The 25,853-nt window shown below is 32.2% G+C and overlaps 3 protein-coding genes across 3 annotated transcripts; 1 reads left to right on the top strand and 2 right to left on the bottom strand.

Annotated features, from left to right (window-relative positions):
• The first annotated feature begins 8,423 nt into the window (after positions 1–8,423).
• Positions 8,424–10,330, top strand: LOC112517059 (interactor of constitutive active ROPs 4). Its single transcript, XM_025124370.1, has 3 exons — positions 8,424–8,561; positions 8,811–8,890; positions 9,028–10,330. The coding sequence occupies exons 2-3, from the start codon at positions 8,877–8,879 to the stop codon at positions 10,079–10,081; spliced, it is 1,068 nt and encodes a 355-aa protein (XP_024980138.1). The 5' UTR covers positions 8,424–8,561; positions 8,811–8,876; the 3' UTR covers positions 10,082–10,330.
• Positions 10,331–10,615: 285 nt separating this feature from the next.
• On the bottom strand, positions 10,616–15,474 carry LOC112516477 (tyrosine--tRNA ligase 1, cytoplasmic-like). The gene is made up of 10 exons (XM_025123541.1): positions 15,246–15,474; positions 14,529–14,676; positions 13,460–13,749; positions 13,271–13,367; positions 12,598–12,703; positions 12,432–12,514; positions 12,096–12,241; positions 11,874–11,979; positions 11,032–11,091; positions 10,616–10,855 (listed from the first exon to the last, which is right to left on the bottom strand). The coding sequence occupies exons 1-10, from the start codon at positions 15,341–15,343 to the stop codon at positions 10,835–10,837; spliced, it is 1,155 nt and encodes a 384-aa protein (XP_024979309.1). The 5' UTR covers positions 15,344–15,474; the 3' UTR covers positions 10,616–10,834.
• A 2,966-nt stretch (positions 15,475–18,440) lies between these two features.
• LOC112516479 (gibberellin 2-beta-dioxygenase 1-like) lies at positions 18,441–21,515 on the bottom strand. The gene is made up of 3 exons (XM_025123542.1): positions 21,027–21,515; positions 20,576–20,930; positions 18,441–18,774 (listed from the first exon to the last, which is right to left on the bottom strand). Exons 1-3 carry the CDS (start codon positions 21,431–21,433, stop codon positions 18,520–18,522), a joined length of 1,017 nt encoding a protein of 338 aa, XP_024979310.1. The 5' UTR covers positions 21,434–21,515; the 3' UTR covers positions 18,441–18,519.
• Positions 21,516–25,853: the final 4,338 nt, after the last annotated feature.

Here is a 25,853-nt window from a genome sequence, read left to right as displayed (position 1 = left end):
ATTTTATAAAGATAAAAATTAGGTATTCTGTTAGAACTCAATGATTATCTTAATTATATTTAGATTTTCAATATTTAAAATGAAATGTTTATCTTGTATTTGATTATGTTTATTTGTAGTTAGTTACACGAATTGATATATGAAGTTTTAATAAGTTGTACTTACGCATAATCTACTTGTAATCTTGAGTTTTAAGTGATATGCATTAATAAACAATACTTAATGCATAAAAAATGGTTTTTAAGAGTTGTTGTCAAATGTTTTATAATATAGTATAGATATAATACTTACATACGACAAATATAATTAATAAACTCACACACCCTCATTACCTTTGGTGAAATTTGAACTTCTGACATTTTAGGAGGCCAAAGATTTACATACCGTTACGCCACAAACCCTTTTTAGCCAAAATTTACAAATTTTGCATAAAGTCCATTTTCAAATTCAAATTAAAAAGAAAAAAGCTATTTACGTAAACGGGTATGCTATTATTAATGAAAATTTATGTAAAACGGTTTTTTTTTTTAAATCTGAAAATAGACTTTATGCAAATACGTAATTATTTGCATAAAATTTAATTAAAATAAAATTTTAATTTAAAAAATGATTAAAAATAAATTTGATGAATTTTGCTTTAGTTTTTCATAGAAATTAGTACAAGTATTTAATGGAGTTGTTAAAAAGAGATGAATGGAGTGAATTATAAGCATGTGATATATATATATATATATATATATATATATATATAGCATTAATTGCCTGGATTTTTGTACATAGAGACATGAGTCAACTATCATCAATTACTACAATTTAATTATTATTCACAAATTAAGCAACACAAATCCATTATTAAATCAACTCTCACATGTTTCTTTCACATATACTCTTAACCCCATTTTTAAATACATATTTTAAATCTTATGTTTTATCATATAATTCAATAATTCATGTTTAATTGAAACATCCTAAGATTCGTTTACCAAACGTTTACTTGGGTAAGCGCTTATTAAGTAATGTTACATTACTGGATGAATATGATAAGTATTATGATGAATCTTACCTGGTAAAAGCAAAGGCAAGTGCCGAGAGTATTATTCGGTAAATAAGAGCGATGACTTTTACCATGGTTAACGCTTACCGGATAAATTGTTGTATTTGATATCATTTTGGTGTATTAAAATCTTACCTGGTAAGTAAGTCATAATGCTTAATTTTGTCGTAAGCGTTTGGTAAACGGCCCATAAGTCTGGTTTATTTCGTTTTTGTTCAATTGCTATGTAAATTAAGAAATAAAATCCAAAATCCACAGAGTTTGAATAATATAAAGTCAGTTATTTTCCTTTAATTACCTTTGAGGACCATCTTGAGTACACGGATTCCATTGTCCCGAATTCAAAGAGGATTATTTGGAGGGCGGTGATTTGGATTATTTCTTCAACTTATGTCGTTCCAATGGATCTCGAAAGGTGCTAAAGACTTCAAGCTCTCATGACCACGACTTCAATGTTTAATCTTTATCTGAGTTGTGCAACTTTGCCTCTGGCCCCCTTTTGGCTGCAGGTTATGTTTTTTTTGGGGCTCGGTATTTTGTCGGGTTTCGTCTCGGTTTGGGTGTTAGGGTTCTTGTGCGTTGAAGTTAACACCATTAGTTAGCAACCGTTGGGAGGGACAAGTCAGTTGTTAGGCGAACTATAAGGACCAAATATGTGATCCACTCTAACGTTAATTGTTATTCAAATATATATTTTTTAAATATCTTTATTAAAAATTACTTAATTATGGTTAACAAAAAAAATATTGTGATTTATTATATCAATTTTGTTGTGCATTTTTTCACAATTATTTGATAATTCAATTTAACAATCTTTCATAATATTTTAACTTTTAAAATATAAATATTGTTTAACAAAATTTTATTTATTCTAATGAACAAGTTTAAGTATATAAGTATTTTCTCTCCTCTCTCCTATCTCCTCTCTTCTCTCTCCGTCCCCCGACCTCCGGTGATACCACAGTGGTATCACAATGCATCATACATGTGATTGGGTATCATACTGTGGTCGTTTGTGCGGTCGATCGAATATGTAACACAGTGGTATCACAATCCAATATATATGTGCTTGAGTATCACACTGTGGTATCACCAGAGGACGGTGGCCGGAAGACGGGGACGGAGAGAGAAGAGAGGAGAGAAAATACCTAAAATGTCCTTACATCAAAATTTTAATTAAATATTACCAAAATTATAAATTTCCTAATTTATCTATTGATTTGTGGTTGAGATTRGAYCTCACGGTTACCACAAACTAACCAGTTCTCCTTTGAACGGGCCCCTATATATATATATATATGTATATATATATATAGGGGCCTAATCAAATGAGAACTAATTAGTTTGTGATAACTGTGAGAACTAATATTAACCACAAATCAATAGATAAATTAGGAAATTTATAATTTTGGCAATTTTGAATTAAAATTTTAATGCAAGGATATTTTTGGTATTTTACAACTTTCCTCCCTCCTCTCTTCTCTCTCCGGCCACCGTCCTCCGGTGATACTACAACGGTATCACAATGTATCATATATGTGCTTGGGTATCACATTGATGTCGTTTGTGTGGTCGATCGAAGATGTAACATTGTGGTATCACTATGCATCTTATATATGATTAGGTATCACAATGTATCTTTTGTCAAGTTTTATCCATGTATTAGAGTCTTTTTCAATCAAGTGAGTATATGCATCAAGATTTAGTATCTTAAACTATGTGTGACAAGTAGCCTGCTTTAAAAGTGGATGTAGTTGCTGCCCAAAAATGTTTTTGCACTCTACACCATTGAATCTTTTACGAAAATTAGCATATATGTGCCTTGCACATTGCCTATGCTCTGCATATGGTGCCAAGTCTTTTACAGCTTCAACCACGCCCTATTGCATAAAAAAGAATGATAATGCATAAACTTGTAATGATAATGTCTACCAACTAAACATGTAGTCACACCTGACAATATTGCATTCAAATTCATTCAAAGTCAAATTACTTTAACAAATTTCCATTCCATCAAAAACATTCTACGAACAGAACGCCTCTTAGGTTTTATTGGACTTTCTCCCTCTTACTATTATAAATTGCATCAAAAGCGTAGGAAGAATATATAAACAAAGAAGTCTTGAGTTTCGAACATTTTAAATTATAATTAATATATTAAAAAATTTAAAAACAATTTTTTATGAAGTAAATAAAAAAAAGGATATAAAAAGTGGAAAAAAGGGTTCGTTGATTGATGATATTGTTTCACTTTTTCTTTACCATTATTTAAAATAATATTTTTTAATAATTTATAGAAAATAAAATTTAAAATAATAATAATAAATTAAATATTTTTAAAATTATGAAGAAAAAAAGGTATGATGTTTGAAAAGATGGATATTGCAGAGAGCAGAAGCACTAATAAGCAAAAAGCATAGGAAAAGAGACTGTCATCAACAACATATCACTTTCTATTTTTCTCTATTATTATTATTATTATTATTATTATTATTATTATTATTATTATTATTATTATTATTATTATTTAATATTTAATAAATAAATACAAAAATATTAAATTAAATGTCAACTTTTAATACATTTAATAATAATTAAAAGGGTATTCACGTAATGCAGCAAGATACATCTTGATTTTTCTCTATTTGATTGTGTTTATCCGCAGTTAGTTACACGAATTCAAATATGAAGCTTTAATAAGTTGTACTTGTGCATAATTTACTTGTAATATTGAAATTTTAAGTAATATGTATCAATATACAATACTTCATGCATAAAAATTAGTTTTTAAGAGTTTTTGTCAAATGCTTTATAATATAGTATATATAAAAAGGTTAAAATTAAATCTTTTATAGAATTATTAAATGTAAATGATCTTACGAGTTAGTTTAACTTACAATAAGAATGTATCTAACAGATTTTCAAAAGTCAAAATTAAATCTTTACCACATTAACCAGTTTTATAGGTTATAAAGATGTATATAACAGGTTTTATAAAATCCAATGAGTTATTTAACAGATTTTGCAATGTCCAATGACTTATTTATTCTGAAAAATTGTCCAATGACTTAATCATTTCAAACATTCTCATGAAATCAGAAGACGGAGTTCACTACCACGACATCTGTTACCTTTGATATTCATTGCAGGTCTCAGACATTTACGACCAAGATCTACTTCATCAATTTATCAAGGTAACCATTAATAACTCAATAAAAGCCGACTGTTACCTTCAATCAAAGCACCTATAAAAAGGCTATAAGAATACAAGAAAAACACAGATAGATATCGAAAGACCTGAGCGTTAAAACAATTCAGAAGGTACGAAGAACGATTCAAGAGAGCAATCGTTGTTTCACATTGTTTTCCATGATCGACGTGGTTATCCACGATCTATAACTGTAACTGTTATCGTCCATGATTCTTTCCCCTCGTTAAGGGGTTTTCCGCATCACCAATTTCTCTGTCTCTTTTATTATTTAATTGCTTCTCGTGCTTAATTCGAAGAATCTGATCTTTAATTGTAAAAACTCCACAAACCAACCTTAAATTGTCTTCATGCGATTTTTAGCACAAACGACATGCATGTTTACACAAAAATAATGAAAGATTACGAGAGTATTGTGGCTAAAACGACCCCATTAGTTGACTCTGTCGAACCCAGAGACCTTTATATATCGAAACCAGTTTGAAGGCAAGCTCACCAAGATCGCGTGAAAGGTTGCACATAAATTGTGATGGCCTTGAGAATTAGTTGATCATGTKCTATTTCATATGATTTTTCTTCATCTAAGACTAATTTAAAAAAAATCAATTAACATATATTTGGTTCACAATGTGAATCTTTTTAGTCTGTCTGTGAAATAAAAACTACACGTAAAAATGTCTCACATTGTGAACCGCATATATATATATATATAGCAAACATATTATGAAACAATATATGTTCATCAATACATTAAATATTTTAAGAAAAAAAATTGTCACGGTTATCACATAATACAGAGTTTTCAAATTATATATATATATATATATAGAGAGAGAGAGAGAGAGAGAGAGAGAGAGAGATAACTTAGTTCAAATGTTAACCTAAATTATTGTGTTAACTTTGTAAACCTTTTATACCAATCACAATCTATCATAGTATTAGGTTCTTTACTATCTAATAATTAAATGTTAAGGGTATATGGGTAATTTTTTTTTTGTAACTCATATATTCTTTAATTGGGAGTTACAAGATTCATAAAATCCCATGAATTTTGCATTTTTAATATTGATCTTGTGATTTTTTTTTCATTTTTTTAATATTGATCTTCCATTTTTAATATTTATAAATTTGTGATTGGTGGAGGAGATCCGCTAGTAAAGTGTTTGTAATCGTTCAAACAATTATGGATAAAGACATTGGAAAACAACACGACAACATTGAAAATGTTAAAATTGTATATGATGACAGTAGGAGTTCGAGATCGGGAATTAAAATAAATAATCAAAGCGAGTGTATTGGTAGTTATGAACACAAATTGACATGTATACACTCGTATGAACACAAATTTTGTCATATATGAACACGTATGACAATTATGAACGTAAATGTGAACATTTGTGGCAATTATGAACACAAATTAAACATATATGAAACATTGTGATAATTATAAACACAAATTAAACATATATGTGAACACTTATAGCAATTAAGAACACAAGTTATTATAATTTAAATAAATACAATCATTAATTTCAACCTTTAAAAATAATGATTATATGTTTTTTTACAAATAAATTCACTAAATTTTAATAATTATTAAGATATCGAATTATTGATGGTTACTGATTTGTCATTTTTTTAAGAATAATTATCGTTATCAGATATTTTTAATCAAATAATACAATAATCAGATGTTATATTTATTTTGAAAAAAAATACATATTATTCCATTAATTTGATTTTTTTAATTGTTTTTTATGTAATTACAGTAATAATGATAATTTCTTTCACAAATTTTAATGTAAAAAATCATACCTATAAGTGTTATTCACTTTTTTAATTAATATTTATACTTCTTTTTATTATTAAAAAGCATTTACGTTATATTTATTTGGTCAAACTAGAATAAATGTAAAGGTTTTCAATATTTGACTGATTTATGAATTAAATAAAATATTTATTATTAATTAAATAATTAAATTTAACAAAAATTAATTATATCTTATTTATTGTAATAAATTTTATTATAATTTTTTTATTTGTTTCAAAATAATTCAAATATTTTTTATGGCAACGTTTTAGTTAAGGTTACTTGCTTCTGCCTGACCACTAACAATCATTTGCAACGATGACACTTTCTTTTCACCACTATATATTTACAAACATATACAGTTATTATGCAACTTTTTACATTTGTATAACCAATACAATTCAATCTCAACCGTCTGTTTCATTTGATGAATATGTGATTTCATACAGGTTTTGGTTGTTTCCTAAGATAATGTATTAATCATAATTAATGAACTCTAGTCATCTTCCATAAACATTCAAATTATAGTAAATGAACTCTCATCATTTTCATAAATATCTCAATTGATTGGGTTGTATTGGTTGTACAAATGAACATGATTGCATCTGAAATATACCCTACATATATATATATATATATATATATACACACACACATTGATGTGTATATATATATATATATATATGTATATGTGTATTATAAAAACAATCAATAACAGTTGATAAAGATGTGTAAAATTACAAGGAGTGAGAGCAAGACCAATGAAAGAAGCAGTTCAAGTAATGATCTGAACTGATATCAAAGAACATGCCAACACCCAATACATTTAATGAAATGGTCTAATCGGATGACTGTAATCATTGGCGGCGTACAGAAACAACAATTGTGTTGAAGTTAATAACTATCAATGTGAGACCATAAATGCAGATACTATATGCAAAACTGACTAACTAGCGTTATTTTGCATCCGCCATCCAGAGGAACAGTTTAAACTTGATCATATCCCTTTACTGAAAATCACCACAAATATATCATGAATTGATGTACAGATAAGATAAATCGATCCATAACAAGAATGCTTATTTGATTACTTACGTAGATACAGAGTACAACTTATACTTCAGATAAAATTTAGAGCTACGCGCATCATGGATAAAACGAGATAAAGAAGATGATGGTGGTTTGAACATGTTTGTAGAATATCGATAACAGTATCAGTGACGATAGTAGGAAGAATGATTGTTGAGGGTACGAGAACTGAGTAACTAAAGATGGACATAACATCTGTAGACAATTTCAATGACACAAACTTGTGATAGAAACATTTTCATTACGAGATAGAGAACTTAAGTAACAAACTGAATGTCGGTATATTTACTTGGTATAAACGAGCATACAACAGTTTGAAAAGTTGAGGAGGGTGTTAGAGAACCAACGATTTAGGTCACTATTAAAAATATGAAAAATGTTATATTCTTATTGTTTATTTATTTTGAAGATATATTTAATGTGTTTGAAGCACAATTTCACCAAAAATCTATGGACCACTTCCTTTTCTAAGATTTCTCACTGTAGCAAATTTGTTGAGGATATATGGCAAACTAGCTGATAAGGTGACTGATGACTGATAAACTAGCTGATAAGGTGACTGATGATTGATAAACTAGTTAGTAGTTGATAAGTTAGCTGATAAATAAATCATATTTGACAAAACTAGTTGATAAGAATGTAAAATGACCAAAAGTGGTATCTTGAAAAATTAATCCATTATAAAATTTCAAAATATAATTGAAACAAATCTTCAATAATATGAAAAGATGATAAAAAAAAATTAAAATTATAATATATTAATTAAAAGAATTTTAAATTAATATATATATATATTATAATATTTGAATTTATTAAGCAAATTTTAGAAAAAAATGTATTATTTTTTAGTTTAAATAATAATTACATATATACATCTAAACATATATAAAAAAAAGTTAGCTTATTTTTAGTGAACAATAGTTATAACTATTTTTGGGAATGATTAAAAATAATTTAATTTGTATTAATAGAGTCAAACAATAATTTAATTAAGTTAAAAGAAATGTGATTTCCAAGAGGAAAATGGTTAATGTACACATTTACATGTCTCTTTCCCTCATTCAAATATTACTTTCTTGTCACCTTCCCCCTTCAGATTCTCTCTCTCTCTCTCTCCTTCTCTCTCTCTCTCTCTCCCCCCTCTCCCTCTCTCTCTCTCTCTCTCTCCCCCCTCTCTCTCTCTCTCTACCATCAACCTGTTCATATACTCTCTCTCTCACACATATCTCACTTTAATTCAAACTTCAAACTGTTTTCTCTCACTCTCTTCAAGGCTTCTTGTTGGCAGTGGTGCCTCACCGCCCTCCCAAGGTAAACAAACACCACCCATCCATTCTTCACACATCACCAACCCTCATTACTCTTCAAACCCAGATCTCACTCTCAATTCCATCTTCATGGTGAGCATGGTTTCCTCCTTTCTCTTTCCCTTTTCAGATTTCAACACATGGGTTTGCTCTCTAGATTTGTGGGTCTTGTTTTCTTTGCAAAACACAACCATAAAGCTTTCACCTTTTTTACACTTTTTTCATGGGTTCATCTTTTCTAGGTTTTCTTCCTTTTTTGTGTGTCTCTTCAATTGCATGACTGTAAAAAGGAAAAACCAAAACTGTTCTTGAAGCTAACTCTGGTTTTGATCAACATTTCAGCATTAAAGATTGCAAGATCAAGATCTGCAAGAAACCTTTGTGTTCATATCGCATTCAACCCTATAAATGCCAAGAGTAAGGTTAGAAGCTACATTCATCATCTTCTTTTCTTGAAACTTCAATTCAATTCATTAGATTTAAGAATTTTGATGCTAATTTGATATATATATATTATGTATGTATATATATATATATATGTGTGAATGAATGAACACAGGGGTTCAGAAATGCCTCAAAGGGTATCAACCAGAGGCCCTGCTCCTCTGCGAACATCGAGCTCCGACTCTGATCCACCGCACCACCGTCCGATTACGGACCGCAGTCCGAAGCTCGGTGACCGGCGGTCACCAAGAAGCGAGCCGCTGAACCAAAAGAAGCTGGGAACTCGTATCGCAGGGTTGGAGACTCAACTTGAGCAAGCTCAAGGTGAGCTCAAGATTCTTAAAGATCAGTTGGCTTCAGCCGAAGCTGCAAAGAAAGAAGCTCAAAAGGAACTAGAGAAAAGGACTACAACGACAAACACCAAGCCAGCCATTTCCGAGCCGGAGCCGGTTCAAGATTTTCGTTCTTCACCAAGCGAAGCACATGATTCGAACAAGGAAATGAGTCAAGATCACGAAACCCCAGATGAAATCCAGAAGGAAACCGATGTTTTTGAAGTCCCAATTGAGACGGTGAGCTTGAAATCATCGGTGGTGGTTGAATCACCAGAAAAGCTCCATTTTGAAGCAGCCATGGCGTCCAAGAACGAAGAGATAAGCTCACTGAAATCGAAAATCGAAGAGAAAGACAACGAACTACTCGCATTCAGTCAAGAAAACAAGAATCTAAAACATCAACTGAGTGAAGCCAATGTGCAGATTTCTAGTGGCAAAGCGAAAGAAGAGAAGACGAATTCGAAGTTGAACCATGTCGAAGAAGAGTTGAAAAGGAGTAAAAAAGATGGGAATGAGTTAAACAAGAAGCTGAAAGAGGTTGAAGGGGCAAAAGAGGCATTGGAAACAGAGATGAAGAAGCTGAGAGTGCAGACGGAGCAGTGGCGGAAGGCGGCAGATGCAGCGGCGGCAATTTTATCCGGTGGGGTGGAGGTGAACGAGGGGAGACGGGTATCGGAGAGGTGTGGATCGATGGATAAGCATTATGGTGGTGTGTATGATGGGTATGGTGGATTTGTGGGATCACCAGGAGGATTGGGAGATGAATGTGAAGATGGGAAAAGAAAGGGGATTAGAATGTTTGGTGATTTGTGGAAAAAGAAGGGACAGAAATAAGGGACTGGAATTGGAATTGAAAATGGAAATGGAAATGGAATTGGAATGGGTTGTTTGAATGGTGTTTTGGTTGCAAGTTTGAAGGTTATTTGTCAATGTAGATTGATGATGTTAGAATGATGATGATGTATGTTATGTTTAATATTTTCTTGATATTAGAAGCAGAATGTGAGAGCTCAAGTATGCGTATAAAAGAACAAACATCTAAGGATTCAAGATTTCTTGGATTGTGGTTTAAGTGAAGTTTTATTTTTTTTGTTAGTTCGAGTCTAGACGTGGCTAAAGCCTTTGTGGTTATAGAGGTTCGCTTTTTGTGGTCCCATGGGATTTGTCGGTGTACATAAGACCAACTTCAACGCACGCTAACCTTCAAAACACTAAAATAGAAAACGGTTCCAACCGCACTGCAACTCTCGGAGATTTGCAGGGGGTGAAACAGTTTAATTCTCACTCTTAAAAAAGTTTCGAGTTTTTTTTTTTTTTTTACTTTTCTCCTTTTCTATATCATTAAGCCACTACCAAACAATCATGTATAGCTGATTGAATAAGTTGTAAGTCACATTAAGTTGCTAACAAACAAGTCCTAAATACAGAATATGAACGGTAATCAAACTTTCATATCCAAGAGACTCGAGCAATATATATAAATATGGATGTTATACAATTGCAAGAATTTTCCCAAAAAAAACTGCGTTCATCAAAAAATCTCACTTCCATCTATTTCATCATGACAATTTGACCAAAACACGTTCATCATCTCGTAACTTTGAAACCCTGCATCAACCATAAATACGCAAGTTACAGTAGATCCCAACCTTCTTGGAGGTCAAGGGTTCAAACTTCGTCAAAGATATGTCTGTGTGTGTGTGAATTTTGCAGTATATAAATATTATATGCTTCAAAGTTATGTTCTTGAATCCGAACTTTTGGCAATGGAAGGATGCGTTTACCTTAACCCTCTTCAGTAGAGCCTTAGCATTCTCATCGTTTTTGAAATGATCACGAACAGGCTGCAACAGACAGGTAGATCGTGTTGAGAGTAGACAATATGTTTTATGTACAATCAATATTCTATAATGAAATAAAAACCAACAAATCCCAGATTCATAATGTCAACCATTTCTGTGAGATATTCCATGTGGCATCTTTGACATGTGTATTAAAGAACACAACACTAAGGGTCTGTTTATTAGCAGCTTAACGAGCTTAATGGGACTCGCAGCTTATTCGGTCAGCTATACATGACTGTTTGGTATCGGCTTAATCGTATAGTAAGCTTCAAGGGGGAGCTTTATACATAAAGCCAAGTTTTTTTCCAAACTTGTTCCTCCAAATTACAAAAACACGCCCTTCTACCCATGAAGAAACCCTCTAAAACAAAACCTTCTCAATCTATATTCTATACATACAAGATTAATCCACACAGACAACTTTATCCATACAAGACTTGATGGAAAACCAACCAAACAGTCCCTAACACAATGCACTCACAGGAGTATGTGAATTCTGTTGGGGGTGCATTTGGTGCACGGACAGGCGAGTGAGGTAGGCGGGTAACAATTTATAAATCTTGTCCCAATTCCCTGATTTTTGTTCCACCTATTTTGGTGGGACAAAAAAAATTGCATTTTTGTCCCACTCAGTCCCGTCCTATCCAATTCTAATATCGGGCCAAACATGGGACGACAAGTTTTTGTTTTGTTCTGTCATGTCCCACGTAGCAAATAGCAAACGTATCCTTAGTTACTATGAGGGTGTGGAGCATTTATTTAAAAAGTTGAAAACTATATACCTGCAAAATCCTATTTAAAGCTTTTGATAGCGCAGGTTTTAAATCAGCAGGATGCAGATCTCCTTTTGCATAATCAGCAATTAATTCTTCATAACTGGTAAAGATCCTGATTTGAAGAGAATAATCAAGAAGACAAGTATCAGTGGAAATGCCATTAATCAAGTTTCAAATGAGAAGCTTTTGGAGGCCCAAGAATCATGTTTGTAGCAGTCAAAAACTCACTTTTCACCTCCGTTTTCCTCTTTCCTTTCAATCTTGAACTCATTAAACCAAGGGAATACAATGTATTTGATGTACTCGAGGCATGGATTCCCGTCAACAATATTGGGCGGACAGTACGCTTTCTTTATCTTCAGATTAACCTCAGCCTGTAGCATCACCACCCACAAACGGTTGATAGCATATGAGCAAAATTCAAGAAGTTTAAGCATCAATCAAAAGAAAAATCTTTATACTTCTTCCATCATAGCTTTTACAAATTTTAACAGCAAAGGTTATTACTAAAGAGCCAAGAAAGGTTTAGGGTTTATGGAAAATTGGGGGTTGGGAAGATCATACCTCCTCATCCTCCATAAAGACGGCTGAAGAAGAATCAGATTTTGACATCTTCTCTTGTCCTTGCAACAGACCGGGAAGCATGTCTTCATAGCAAAAGCACGGAACAACCACCATGTTAGTTAAGCAATGATAAAAAATAAGAATAAGTTAGAATTTTGGGTCTTACGATGAGACAATATGATAGGCTTGTTTTTCCTTTTGATGTCATCACAGTACTCCCTTGCAAGAACGTTTACTTTACGTTGATCCATGCCTAATTGACAGATGTCAGCCTATTCCAATGAACAAAATTGTTTTTTGATTCATTAAATAGGCACCAATGTAAATAGAATCATAAACCAGAAGTCTTCTTAGCAAAAAACAATAGAAAATCATATAATAATGATTAAGTCAGTTGTGAATGGATTAAATGAGAAATTGTTAAAGAGTATGACAAAAGACAACTCCCTATGATCAACGGACATGTTTGTATGTGACCATGAGGTCATGTCTAATATGTGTTAGATATAAAGCTGGTCATGTTTGTTTTAGGGCCTGTTTATTCGCAGCTTAATGAGACTCACAGCTTATTTGGTTAGCTATAAATGACTGTTTGATACTGGCTTAATGATATAAAGTGGCTTATTCAGTAAGCTTCTTGGGGGAGAGCTTTATGCAGAAAGCCAAAAAAATTCCAAACCTGCTCCTACCAATTAAAAAAAACACGCTCCTTCCATCTATGAAAAAACCTTCCCAACCTATACGGACGGATTAGTAACACATACAATTTTATCTATACAGGACTTGATGGAAAATCAACGAAACAGCCCCTTGGATATAAAAAAAGATTAAACAAGAACCTTAAGGAAAAATATATCTGCACATTGCATGCATGGGTAGAATATCTGGGCAGCAGTCAACTCATCCTGCTCATTCCGGCCCATAATCTGACAGCACCTAAAACGATTGATAATGGAATGATAAGAGAGCTGCTTCATAACATTAGAATTCAACATTGTAAATAAATTCATATCCATGGATCCACCAACCTCATAATCCTAGGAAGCTTGTTTCTTCGAGCAATATCCATTACGAGAGGCCAGTACTCATGTGCTCTTGAATTAATTTCCTCAGAGGACCAAAGAAACTCTACTTTATCTCCTTCCAAATTCATCCCTGCGGCTTTCCAGATCTCAATCAAGTAACGTCCAACAGTTTGGATTTTGTTCAAATCTCCACCCATTTTGTTGTTTAATTGAGCAAACCAATCTGCTATCCAAATTTTTACTTTGCAACCAGCAGAAGTCAGCTTATTAACATTAATCGTCTTCATAACACCCTGTTTAGCAAGAAACACAAAACACAACACCAACAGAAACATATAAGCAGCTTACTAAAAAAATTAATATGGGCATCGGTTATTGCATTGGTAGGAAAATACACCTAACCGAAAGTGACTTTTAAATGAGGTAAAGCTGTATCTTCTAATCTTACGTGTTATGAAAGGCAACATACTCCATCTACAACATATTAAATAGTCAAACTAACATCTAATATTGTCTCCAAACAAATGAGCTAACTGAAATTTTAACTTTTTCTATAATATCTCCCCACCGGTTTTTGAATCCTCACTTCTTATGTCTTTAATAGGAAATCAAATAACAAATTCACCTTCTTTATAGGAGTAAACAGTCCTCATGTTTCGGTTCATTTGATATGAATCATGGAAAATGTGGTTTTGTTAGATATTCCTATAACATAAAATATAAGACTCTCTCTATAAACATCAATGCAAAGGCAATATTTAAGTTTTAAGATCTATAGCAATCAAAATTGAATTTGGATCATCGGGTTGGGTTGTTCCAGAAATTCTATGAGCATACACATGACCACCCCTCTTCCCGGATAGTTTCATGCACGTATCCATTAATCATGATCTATGGCTAGTTACAACTCAATTCTACCAAGATCTTGAGCAAAAGCTCATTTTTAGTGTGCTAAATGGGATAATGAGAATGACTTGAAATGGGTTGCATTAATAGAAAGCTTAAAAGAACATACAAAAATCTCAGTGAATTGTTCAAAAGGGAAACCAAACTGAGCTTTCTGCTAACATACCTGAGCTATATGCATTCTGCCAGAGGGTTCAAAACCGTCATAGCAAATTGGCTGGGGCTTCTTGGTAAGAAGATTCAGGAGTTCTTCCTCCTGGATGCACTCTTCTCCAATACTCCTCACGATCCTAAATTTTTCCTCCACGCTCATCCTAAGCACAACACAAACTTATTCAGTTCAATAGCCTTAATTACTACAGCTGTAAAACATGATTGGCAATATACAGCTACGTTCCAATAATAACAAATATGTACTGTTTTCATAATTCTATTTTTCCCAGACTACTAAATCCAACTTCTTTAAATTCTCAGGAAACATTTCTACGTCCTACTTCTGTTTCCATTTATTTCATTTATGCCTTATAGCAGCTAAAAAGCGATTCTAGTCCCTCCTCTTGAAAACACTGCTTCTTATACTCTTCAATTTTTGCTGATCAAATGAATCCAAACACAATATACTTTCCCGATGGTAAAACAAGTTTTCATCCTTTAGCGGAAATTCACAGCCACAAATAGTAATGCATCTCAAAACAATAAATATTACCCTGACGTTTATCATAACAAAGTTATTGCTCATTGCATACGAAGTGAAAGTAACAATTCACAGTGAAATTAGGTTCAAATTAGTTGCAACTCATTCAAAATAAGCTAAAAACATAATCAAAAAGTCGGATATGTAACAAAAATCATCGCATGCATGTAAATTAGAGATGGAACTTGCTGTGTGGAAGAATTCGAGGGATTTAAAGAGGAGGATCCGTCCTGTGAAGTCAGCGAAAGTGAATTAACTTCTTTCTGTGGAGGATTCTCCATTGACATCCCTCTCTCTCTCTCTCTATTAGTTGAATGTAGATCGCCGGTCGGAGAAGATGCGAAAATCTAGGGTTCTGAGCAGTGCTGCCAACTGTATATCCCCCAAGAAAGCAGCCAGTAATTTGCAAATGATGATAGAATTAGAAATATTGTAAATGGGCCATTTAATTGGGCTGCCCAATTGGCCCATATTTGCCAATTACATGGCCCATGAAAATTACCTATTTGCTTACATGCATCATGCATGTAGTAGGGGTGTAAATGAGCCGAAACCGAGGTGAGTAGCAGGTTATTCGAGCTCGGTTGAAAAATAATATCAGCTCGAGCGCGACCCGAATTTGAGTAAGGGACTATTTACCAACTCTTATCGGGTAAGTGTTGTCCGGGTAAAAGTGTTGACCCTAGTAAGTTTTGTCATGACTCATGGGTAAGTGTTGTGCGGGTAAGAGTGTTTTATCCCAATATTTTTGGTAAATGCTTACCAACAATAAAATGACCATTATAACCTCATTTGTAATTATGTTTTGAGAAATTATGTTTGCCATTGTTGATGCTAATACAGCAGGACTGCCATATTCTTCGGAGTCCTCCTCTTGACGTTACTGTCAAAAATATCAACTACAAATTCACTCCATGGTCAACAATTTCCAAAAACTCTTAAGTCCTAAGATTAAGCTGAAACAAATTCATTCATAGATTTAAAACTGTAGAGTCGGGTAAAACATGAATTGAACCTGAAACCGACACACGTAGGATCAAAAGTTGTTGGATCATGAACCATAAGGAGTATAAGAGGCTTGCGTGTCCCCATTACGACCTCACGCACATTGGATCGGAATCCAAGAAGAGCTTCAAGAAGCGAGCTCTTACCATATCACTGACCTCCGAGTGCTACAATCTCATGAATCAGAAGCTTTTTGCCAAATGAGGGGAAGGACAACGAGGGAAACAAAGAAACTGACCCAGGTAAGCATCAATTTGGTGCTGGCTCGGTAAGATTTCGATCAGCATCTCGGTCATTTTCGATCAGATCATTGATTTGGTAAACGCCTCACTGTTGACCAAGTTAGATTTGCTGACCGGGTTAGTCTGGTCAGCAAGTAGTAAACATCCCCTAACTTTTTCAAACTTGGACTCGAGCTCAAGCTCGAATAATTTTTCAAAGTTTGAGCACGATACGCGTTTACAAGTTTGAATTCGAGATTATTAACTCATTTATTTACCCAAGCTCGAGGATTTTTATATTTTGATTATATAATTTGTAAACATATAAACATGTTTGGCTCAAAAAAGTGTATGCTCAAATGGCTCAATTCGACTCGTAAAGTTTAATCGAGCTTCCGAACGAGTCAAGTCGAACATTGGTGTTATGGTTATTTTGTGTTCAAGATTGACTTGAACTCGAATAGCTCGTTAAAAACTCGAGTTATTTACATCCCTACATGTAATTCAGTTGGCAAATGGTTTGGTGACGTTGCTAAAATACAAGGTAGGTCCCGGGTTCGACCTCGGGTCCCACAACTAACCTCAACTGTTGAATGAGCCAAAAAATACATTTCAAAATATAAAACCAATTGCCCTTCTATTATCCTTAACTGAGCCATCTTTATTTTAAATATACTAGAAAGGTACTTGTGCAATGCATCGAGACACATTTCGATTTTAATGTTTCGTTTTATTTTTTATTTATGTCTATATAATACGATTTTATGTGATTTTGAATAAATAAAATATAAATTTAAAAATATCATATAAAATTTGCAAAAAATACATCAATATTAATATCAAATTAACTATCTAATTTTTTTTATTTGTGTATTTCTTTTTTAATTCAAAATTTGTATTATAATTTAATTTATCGTAACAAAGTAACTTAATTTAGGTTTAATAATATAATTTTTTATAAAGATAACAATTAGGTATTCTGTTAGAACTCAGTAATTATCCAAATTATATTTTAGATTTTTTATATTTTAAAATGTGATGTTTATCTTATATTTGATTATGTTTATCCGTAGTTAGTTACACGAATTCAAACATAGAGCTTTAATAAGTTGTACTTATGCAACATTTACTTGTAATCTTGAATTTTAAGTAATATGTATCAATAAAGAGTACTTCATGCATAAAAAATGGTATTTAAGAGTTTTTGTCAAATAATTTATAATATATATATATATATATTATTTGGTAATAAAAATTAAAATTAAAGGGGTTTCCTTTTATTAAAATAAAAGATAAACTTATATTTAATTAAGAATAAAAAATAATCATTTTAATACTTTTTATGTTTATTTTTTAAAGAAATAAAACAACAACATATCTAATATTTTCTTTTGCAATTATACAAATTTACCATTCTCAGTGTATTTTTATATTTTTGAAATTAATTGAATAATTATTTCAAAATATGACCTAAATTACAAAGTTTCTTTCATATCCAATGTGGTTTTTAGGTTTTTTTTTACAGTCCAGTGCCCTTCACATCCATTATCCTTGTAAACATCTGCTACACATATGATGTAACAGCTAACTATCATCATTGTACTGGTCTCACAACCATCATGGGGTCGGTAAATAGTATGTCCAGGCAACTGGGTGGTGGCTGAAGTTGAACACCAGATCTCATTTATTCTGCAAAAAAGTTCACCTTCTTATCTAATAGGCTAAAGCCACAAGGACCCGTGTTACATATCATCACAAACTAATCATCATATTTGCAGAATAAAAAGACACCATAAGATGCAAAATCAGATATTGTCAACGAAAAGACGTCAAGTCGGATTACTTAAGAATTAGTCGAGTGAATTAGATTTAAAACTTTACTTCAATTTGTCACCGTTTGAATCTCATGGGCGTTATCAACTTATATAAAATCCCGTCCACTAGTCGAAAACGTTTACAGTTTCAACAAACGACGTAAATAACATGCACCGTACGTTTTTTTGCATCGGGATCACACCTTCCTACACAACATCCTTCTACACATCATAAAAACAATCCCCTCGACCTCGTTTTTGTGACGTTTGAGAACCAACCACTTAACCTATTACCAGAGATCTCGTCACACCACCACCACAACAACAACAACAACAACAGAACATGAAATTGTATCAGAACCAAATCGATCAGAAACCCGATTCCTTTTCCTTTATATATAATAATAATAATAAGAATAAAAATCAAATTTTAGAAGGGATTTTTTCAAAAACACCCAACCTATCATGTGATAAAGCTGAATTGAAAGCATAAGTTTTGTACTCAAACCAAGTAAACTCCTTATACAAGCTGTCTTCGTCTGTTTGAAGGAGTGATGGCAATGGAGCTATCGTCTGATTCAATGGTGGTCCTCCAAAGTATATCATTGACACCCTGCTCTCTTTGCTATTTGCCACCACCCTATGCTTTATGCTCTTGAACCTTCCGTTTGTCATCACCTGTCAACACATCATCTCTCGTCTGTTACGGTTTTCGATACTCGTTTCCGTTAGAATATATTGAAATCCGTGCTGAATACGGGGCTTTACAGATGTCTGTATGATCGTTATATGTGCTTAATGATTGTTATATTCTTTTGTCTTGAAATGTAGGTAGACAGTGACTTGTAGAACTTGGGAAAAGGATTGATTAAGACATGGAAAGTAAAGATGCTGTATTGATGGCAAATCTATATACAGGAGCCATTTGACCTTTTCTCTTCTCTCCAATGTCTGTCACTCATACATACATACATATATGTATATATATAGGGTTGGGTTTACGTGAAACTCGTAAGACCAATTTATGTTCATTGATCAACTTTATAAGCTAATGATCTAATAGTCTAAAGTTGCACGGTGACAATTTTGTGATTATTGAGAAATCTCATAGCGTTTATGAATGTTTAGATTGTCATATTGTAGATATAATCCAAGAGTTAAGAATTGGTCTTACGAGTCTCACGAAAAACCCTTGGTCTCACATGATCCCAAGTCTACATATATAAATATATATATATATATATATATGTAGACTTGGGATCATGTGAGACCAAGGGTTTTTCGTGAGACCCGTAAGACCAATTCTCAACCCTTGGATTAGATTTACAATCGTCAGATCTGAACATTCATAAACGCCACGAGACTTCTCAATATTTACAAAATTGCCACCTTGCAATTTTGACCATTAGATCATTAGATTATAAAGTTGATCAATGAACATAAATTGGTCTTACGGGTCTCACGAAAAACCTTTGGTCTCACGTGAACCCGACCCTATATATATATANTTATAAAGTTGATCAATGAACATAAATTGGTCTTACGGGTCTCACGAAAAACCTTTGGTCTCACGTGAACCCGACCCTATATATATATATATATATATATATATATATATATATGAAATCTCATTAAATTATTCGGTAAAGATAACCTTTAAAATAGAACAGATATTTTTATAAGTATAACATGAAGAATGTTTCAAATCTAGCGATGTGAGACTTTAACATGTTCCTGAACGAAAACTAGATGGGCACAAATTGTCTTAAAGTCCCAAGAGGGACTACACGACTACAGATTTTTTTTTTTTTATTAACTTGGATATCTAACCCGGCGAGCCGACTAATCCGAAGGCGACCACCTGCTTTGCAGATAGCCCGGAGTCACCACATTTGAACCTCCGTGCCGCAAGATGATTTTTATTTCTCCTTGGGATTTGAACTCGAAATCTCCTGGTACTTTTGACCTTTGGAGACAAGTTCAAACCAATCAGGCACCACCCTTGTGGTTAAACAAGTACAAATTATTGTCTAGATTGGTAGACGTTGGCTCTATATTATGTAAGAATATGTAGAACCTGCTTGATTTATCTGTACTGTAGTGGTTGAGGTCCTGGGATGTAGTGGAATATCTCATCCACTCACTCAGGGTTCGAGTACACAACAATTGTGTCTACTGGGTTTATCAGTAAGACTGATTTCTTGCGGGTATAATTTGTCGGGATTAGTAACGCTTCCAAAAAAAAGCCAAGAAGAAGATTTCATTGTACGTTGAGAAAAAAATGGAAATGGTCAAATTCTAACGGTTTTGAACGTTGCAAATCATTGATGTGATCTGATCAATGTTTTATCAGAGAGCGATTATGATTACGATAAACATGAAGAAAAATGGTTTCGGTTTTTTTAAGTCGTAAGAAATCAAGAAACCGAATTATGGATCTCGAAGATGGAAATGGTTTCGGTTTTTTTCCGATATGTACCTGTAAAGAGTCACCAACATTGATGAAGAAAGAATCGGAATCAGGAGGAACAGATACCCAACTCCCATCTCTTAACGAAATCTCGAGTCCAGAAGTGTTATTCGATCGTAAAACGGATATGATTTGCGGGTCTGTGTGTTCACCGAATCCGATCAAGTTCCTGCCATTGATTTCATGTTCTTGAAGCTCTGGGCATGGCGGATAATAGTTCACCCTGAAAACAGAGTCACTCTGTTCATCCATTAACAACTTACTCAACACATTCTTCGGCTCTAATTTCAACTCATCCGCCATTAATTCAAGAATCTCACACGCCATCTTCTTCACTTCTGCAACATAATCATCAACAACACACCTGCAACAACAACAAACAACAAAAAACCGATCAAATTTAGCAAAAAAGAATGACTCAATTTCGATACAGATTTGAATTTTATTCGTGATTTCATACTGGAAATCATCTGGGTGTTCTTCAAAAATGGAAAGAAGTTGGTGGTAATCGGATTCGGGATTTGGGTTGAGGAGAAGATATTCAACCCAACCAACATCGCCATTTTTACCGATGTTCTTGCTGCCATAGCCAAAAGGTGAAGGTGGGCCAGCTTTTTGTTTCACCGAAAGAGGAGAAGAGAAGAATTTAATGGCTTCCGATTCGAGTTTATTGATGAATTTTGTAGGAACTCCATGATTAACGACTTTAAAGAATCCAAAATCTTGACAAGCTTTGACAAGAAGGTGTTTTGATTCAGGCTTCGAGAGGTCAATGAGGGGAATTGAAGGAGGGAAAGTCAAAGGGTTGACTGGTTTACAGGTTTTGACGAAGAACTGTTCGATTGTGGGATTAGAGAGAGCCACCATTGTTGAGTTGAAAAGTTGCAGAGAAAGAGGAAGAAGAAGAAGAACACATTTTAATGGCGGATTGATTGGGTATTTGTAGGAGAAGGAGAAATACAGATTGTGGTATGGAAGAAAGAAAGGTGGGGGAAGTTTGTAGGTCAAACATTTGACTTTTTACAATTTTAATTTATAAAAATATTAAAATAAAATAGACTTTATTTTTTTATTTTTAAGATCATCAAAATATTGGATCACCACTCAACCAATTATAAAACCTTAGATTTTGTTCCCCTTCATTTTTATTTTTAGTATTAAATAAAAAACGCCATGGTTATACATACACAATATATATATATATATATATACACACACACAATTATACACAATCTATGTGAGAGAGAACAATAAAAAAAAAAAATAGGAAACGTCATTTTTCATCGGCAATTGTGCATATTTATACTATATATTATAATATATTTGACAAAAACTCTTAGAAACTATTTTTTTATGCATGAAGTACTGTTTATTAATGTATATTATTTAAAATTCAAGATTACAAGTAAATTGTGCGTAAGTACAACTTACTATAGCTTCATCTTTGAAATCGTGTAACCAACTACATATAGACATAATGAAATAGAAGATAAACATTTTATTTTAAATATAAAAAATCTATTCATTGAGTTCTACAAATATTCAATTATTATCTTTATAAAAATTTATATTATTAAACCAAAAAAATGAATTAAAAATATATTAAAAAAAAGAGAATTTTAAATGGTTATTTTGATACTAATATCAATATTTTTCTTTTTAAATTTCATGATATCTTCATATTTATATTTTATTTGAAAATAAAAACATTATTGCTTTCTTAAAACCACATAAACCGTATTATAACATCGATTGAGACAAAAATAAATAAAATAAAACATTAAAATGGAGATGTATCGCTGCATTTTGCGAGTATTGTTCTAGTAAAACCAAAATAAGTGTCCACAATAAAATGACAAACATTTCAAAACATGCATAATTATTACATTTTTTTTGTTAACCAAATGACATCTTTACCCTTACTTTATTTCTCTTTTCACAACTCTTAAATACTTGTGCATTAATTAAAAGTAAACTTAAGAATCTGGTTATTTACTTTGAAACAATCATAAATAAAAATACACGTATAAGTATTATCCTACTTTTTGTAATAACTATAGAAATACGTTTTTTTAAATAGAAAAGTATTTTATTTTGTTTGGGGTGTAAAGTATCAAAAAATGATGTATAGGGGTATATTTTGCCAAGTTGTGAAAGTTTTCGAATAGAAAGGTGTTGGTTTAGAAACTGAAACCATTACTTTTTTTTTGAAGTATATAATATTTATATACGGCAAATGCAACAAATAAACTTACACACCCTCATTACCTATGGTGAGGTTTGAACCTCTAACCTCCTAGAAGGCCAAGGGTTATGATACCGCTAGGCCAAAAGCCTTTTGGTACCATTACTTATTGTCAAAATACATTGTTCTCGTTTATCCTTAAAGCGTATTTCATACACTCCACATAATACTTGCAATCATTAGAATTACTCATCAAAATTAACAATTTGAACCAATAAAGAGGTTTGTTTTTATAAACTGACAAACGTCCGAATATTTATAATTATTTATTCATTTAGAAGTTGAAGTACAAACAATGCACCCATTAGCCGTTGTATTTCGTTCTTTATTTTGATAATGTTGACATTTAAGACCGATGACGTTAAAAAGTGGCGATTTGTAACTTTTTTATATAGAAGTAATGTTCAGGGTTTAATGTTATGTTCTTAGGAAGACTTGTGAACGTCTATTCGTGAATTTGAAAGTCAGGGTTTTACATTACTGATTATATATGTTTCGTCAGTTTATGAAAGACAATGATAATGTTTTTACGTAAGTCCAACAACTTAATAAATATAATGGATTAATCATAGCGATAACGTTATTTCAACAAAGCATGCAAAATGAAGTATATATCAATTTACATGCACTTAGCAGATTCTATAAAGATGTCGTCTTTTTAAGCACTTGGATAAAAGTGCTCATACTTGCATAAAACATGGTGAGATACTCCTTTTTTTCTAGTATATATATATATATATATATATAGCTTAGTTCAAATGTTAATCCAAATTATTATGTTAACTTTATAAACAATTTAGACCAATTACAGTCCATCTTGGTATTAGGTTCTTCACTATCTAAGAATTGAATGTTAAGAGTATATGTGTATTTTTTTTTGTAACTCCTATATTATTAACCGAGAGTTATAAAATCCATAAAATTCCATGATTTTTTCGTATTTCTAATATGATTTTCCATTTTTAATATTTATAAATCTGTGATTGGTGGAAGAGATCCGCTAGTAAAGTGTTTGTTATAATTCAAGCAATTATGGATAAAGACATTTGAAAACAACACGACAACATTGAGAAGATTAAAATTGTTTATGGTGACAATCGGAGTTCGAGATCGGAAAGTGAAGTAAATAATTAAAACGAGTGTCTTGGTAATTATGAACACAAATTGACATATATGAACAAAAATTGAACATATATGTGAACATTTGTGGCAATTATAGACAAAAATTGAACATACGTGTGAACACTTATGCAATTATAAACACAAATTGAACAAATATATACACTTGTGGCAATTATGAACACAATTGAACATGTATGAAATCTACTGTTTGTAAACGATGTCATTGAATGCATATTATCTTTTACATAAATACCGTTCAGCAATTATGTTCACATATGTTTGTGAGATTACACATTTAATAAATTAAATTTATAATTGATTAAATGGTTTAATTCTTGTTAATAAGTAAATGCACATTTTTTTATTTTGTTAAATATATATGGTTTAATTTAAAAATGGTTTATGAAATGTCTGTTAAAGGATCTATAATTTAATTTGTATTCTAAAAAAAAACACTAGGGTTCGTTATCAAATGCTTACTGTATAAGTGTTTATCGATAAAAGTTACCATCCTCACTTACCTTAAGGGATAACATTTTTGGACATCAAACTGGATTGTTGGTAAAAGTATTTTACCCGGTAAGTATTTACCGGGTAAAAGTCTTTTCTCTCACTTACTAGGTAGGATTGTTGGTAAACACTTACTCGGTAAGTGTTTACCAGATATCACTTACATTGTCGAGTCTGGATGACAAATATAGATAGCATCACCTAGTAAGAGCATAGTCGGTAAGTGTTTGTTAAGGGCCTTAAGTTTAACATACACGCTAACATAGTACAGAAAACTAGACATTTTTCAAAGTATAGAATTTTAAATATGTTTTCGATATGTTCTCACTTTTTAGACAGATAAATTGAACTAAAGTAGATTATTTATGCAATTTGCCCACATAGGGTTTAAATTTAGGTAAGGGGTTGTTTGGCCGTTGCTGAATGATTTGATGCAAAATGATTAAGTTGTCAGAATGATTAAGAGGCTCTCATGATATAGTGCAAAATGAAGCATAATTGTTCGGTAATTGTTTACAATGAAATTAGTGCATTGAATGGTTAAAGGGGGACCCAGAATACAATATCATTCAGAGGGTGTTAAAACCATTAAAAGACAGTTTTTATTTTTGTCAAACAAGATTAACTTCTTAGTGGAGCTATTAAGAGGTAAACAAACAACCCCTTAAATGATTTTTAAAGAACGAAACGTATCTATATGAGCTACGTAATATGTTCCCTTAGTTGCTGGTAAATGGTTGACAGTCTTAACTACCATAAATGATTATGTTTATAAAGTTTATGAATACCTCTATATAAATAAATAAAGAACATCATAAAGAAAAGGTTTATCAGAGCGATCCAATTTATGAGTTTGAAACCCAAAACATCAAAAGTCGTGTCATTTGACTACTGTTTGCATAGAATTCCCAAAATACGTCTACATCTCATGAATCACGATGAGTTGATGACAAGCTAACTAACAATACAATAGCCAATGCTCAACATCCGAGCTTAGAGGATTGCCAAAAAGGGAAACATACGAATCAATCGATCAGTTGAACTAACGGATTTCGTTAAATCAACAAAATACAACGAAACTTACCCACTAATCACAAGAGGGAATCCATATACTGGCCCCAGGAATCGATTTCACTGTGGCGATGTAGATTGAAAGAACATAGAATTTTTCGTGTTTCAACGTTTTTGTTTTTTTTTCTATAGGTAAAATTCATCGAAATGTTATGAAGTTTGTCTTAATTATTATTTAATGTAATGAAGGATTTTTTTTAAAGATCGATTAGTGTAACAAATAAGCATTATATGGTATGCTTATTGAACCTGATAAATGCAGGGACGGACCCATAATTTCTTTCAAATAGTGGCACCATTTGACCATAAGAAAAAAATACAGGGAATTTTTTTTCAAAA

This window comes from Cynara cardunculus (assembly GCF_001531365.2).
Source record: "Cynara cardunculus var. scolymus isolate 2C chromosome LG 8, CcrdV1, whole genome shotgun sequence".
NCBI lineage: Eukaryota > Viridiplantae > Streptophyta > Magnoliopsida > Asterales > Asteraceae > Cynara > Cynara cardunculus.
This window is presented reverse-complemented; position numbering and strand designations above follow the sequence as displayed.

Coding starts and splice junctions, on each gene's coding strand:
- LOC112516477 (XM_025123541.1), bottom strand. CDS start 15,343: ATGTCAATGGAGAATCCTCCACAGAAAGAAGTTAATTCACTTTCGCTG. Junction 13,750..14,528: donor GCAGAATGCATATAGCTCAG/GTATGTTAGCAG, acceptor CTTGCTAAACAG/GGTGTTATGAAGACGATTAA. Junction 10,856..11,031: donor CTCTACTGAAGAGGGTTAAG/GTAAACGCATCC, acceptor TGGTTGATGCAG/GGTTTCAAAGTTACGAGATG.
- LOC112516479 (XM_025123542.1), bottom strand. CDS start 21,433: ATGGTGGCTCTCTCTAATCCCACAATCGAACAGTTCTTCGTCAAAACC. Junction 20,931..21,026: donor GAACACCCAGATGATTTCCA/GTATGAAATCAC, acceptor TTGTTGTTGCAG/GTGTGTTGTTGATGATTATG. Junction 18,775..20,575: donor ATGTTGGTGACTCTTTACAG/GTACATATCGGA, acceptor ATGTGTTGACAG/GTGATGACAAACGGAAGGTT.